Raw genomic sequence first — 754 nt, 5'->3', positions numbered from 1 at the left:
TGCAGGTCCTTCAACATCTACATCTCCTCCTGCTCCTCCTCCTGGCAGAGAAATATCTATAGTGGGCATGTGAAACTTTCGACCTTTCATTTCGGGACCTTCAACATTGATTTCTCCTGCTGATGGTTTGAATTTAGGCAAAGAAACATCAAATTTAGGCATTTCAAATTTTCCTCCTTTTCCTGTATGTCCTTGAACATCTACATCTCCCCCTGTTTCTCCTCCTGGCAGAGAAATATCTATAGAGGGCATGTGAAACTTTCCACCCTTGATATCTGGGCCTTCAATGTTGACTTCTCCTGCTGATGGTTTAAATTTAGGCAAAGAAACATCAAGTTTAGGAAGTTCAAATTTTCCTCCTTTTCCTGTATGTCCTTGAACATCTACATCTCCCCCTGCTCCTCCTCTTGGCAGAGAGATATCTATAGAGGGCATGTGAATCTTTCCACCCTTGATATCTGGGCCTTCAATGTTGACTTCTCCTGCTGATGGTTTAAATTTGGGCAAAGAAACATCAAGTTTAGGAAGTTCAAATTTTCCTCCTTTTCCTGTATGTCCTTGAACATCTACATCTCCCCCTGCTCCTCCTCTTGGCAGAGAGATATCTATAGAGGGCATATGAAACTTTCCACCTTTGATATCGGGACCTTCAACATTGATTTCTCCTGCTGATGGTTTCAGTTTAGATAAGGAAACATCAAATTTAGGCATTTCAAATTTTCCTCCTTTTCCTGCATGTCCTTGAACATCTACA

At 41.4% G+C, this 754-nt stretch overlaps 1 protein-coding gene across 1 annotated transcript in view; it reads right to left on the bottom strand.

Moving 5' to 3' along the window:
* Positions 1–754, bottom strand: part of LOC122352445 (neuroblast differentiation-associated protein AHNAK-like) — an 8,735-nt gene that overhangs the window by 7,781 nt on the left and 200 nt on the right. Inside the window, exon 2 of the mRNA XM_043249854.1 lies at positions 4–754. Within this exon, the coding sequence (XP_043105789.1) occupies positions 4–754 (751 nt within the window). The remainder of the gene's footprint in view (positions 1–3) is intronic.

The sequence above is a fragment of the Puntigrus tetrazona genome, chromosome 10, assembly GCF_018831695.1.
Source record: "Puntigrus tetrazona isolate hp1 chromosome 10, ASM1883169v1, whole genome shotgun sequence".
Lineage (NCBI taxonomy): Eukaryota > Metazoa > Chordata > Actinopteri > Cypriniformes > Cyprinidae > Puntigrus > Puntigrus tetrazona.
Note: the sequence above shows the minus strand (reverse complement) of the source record. Positions and strands in the feature narration are given on the sequence as shown.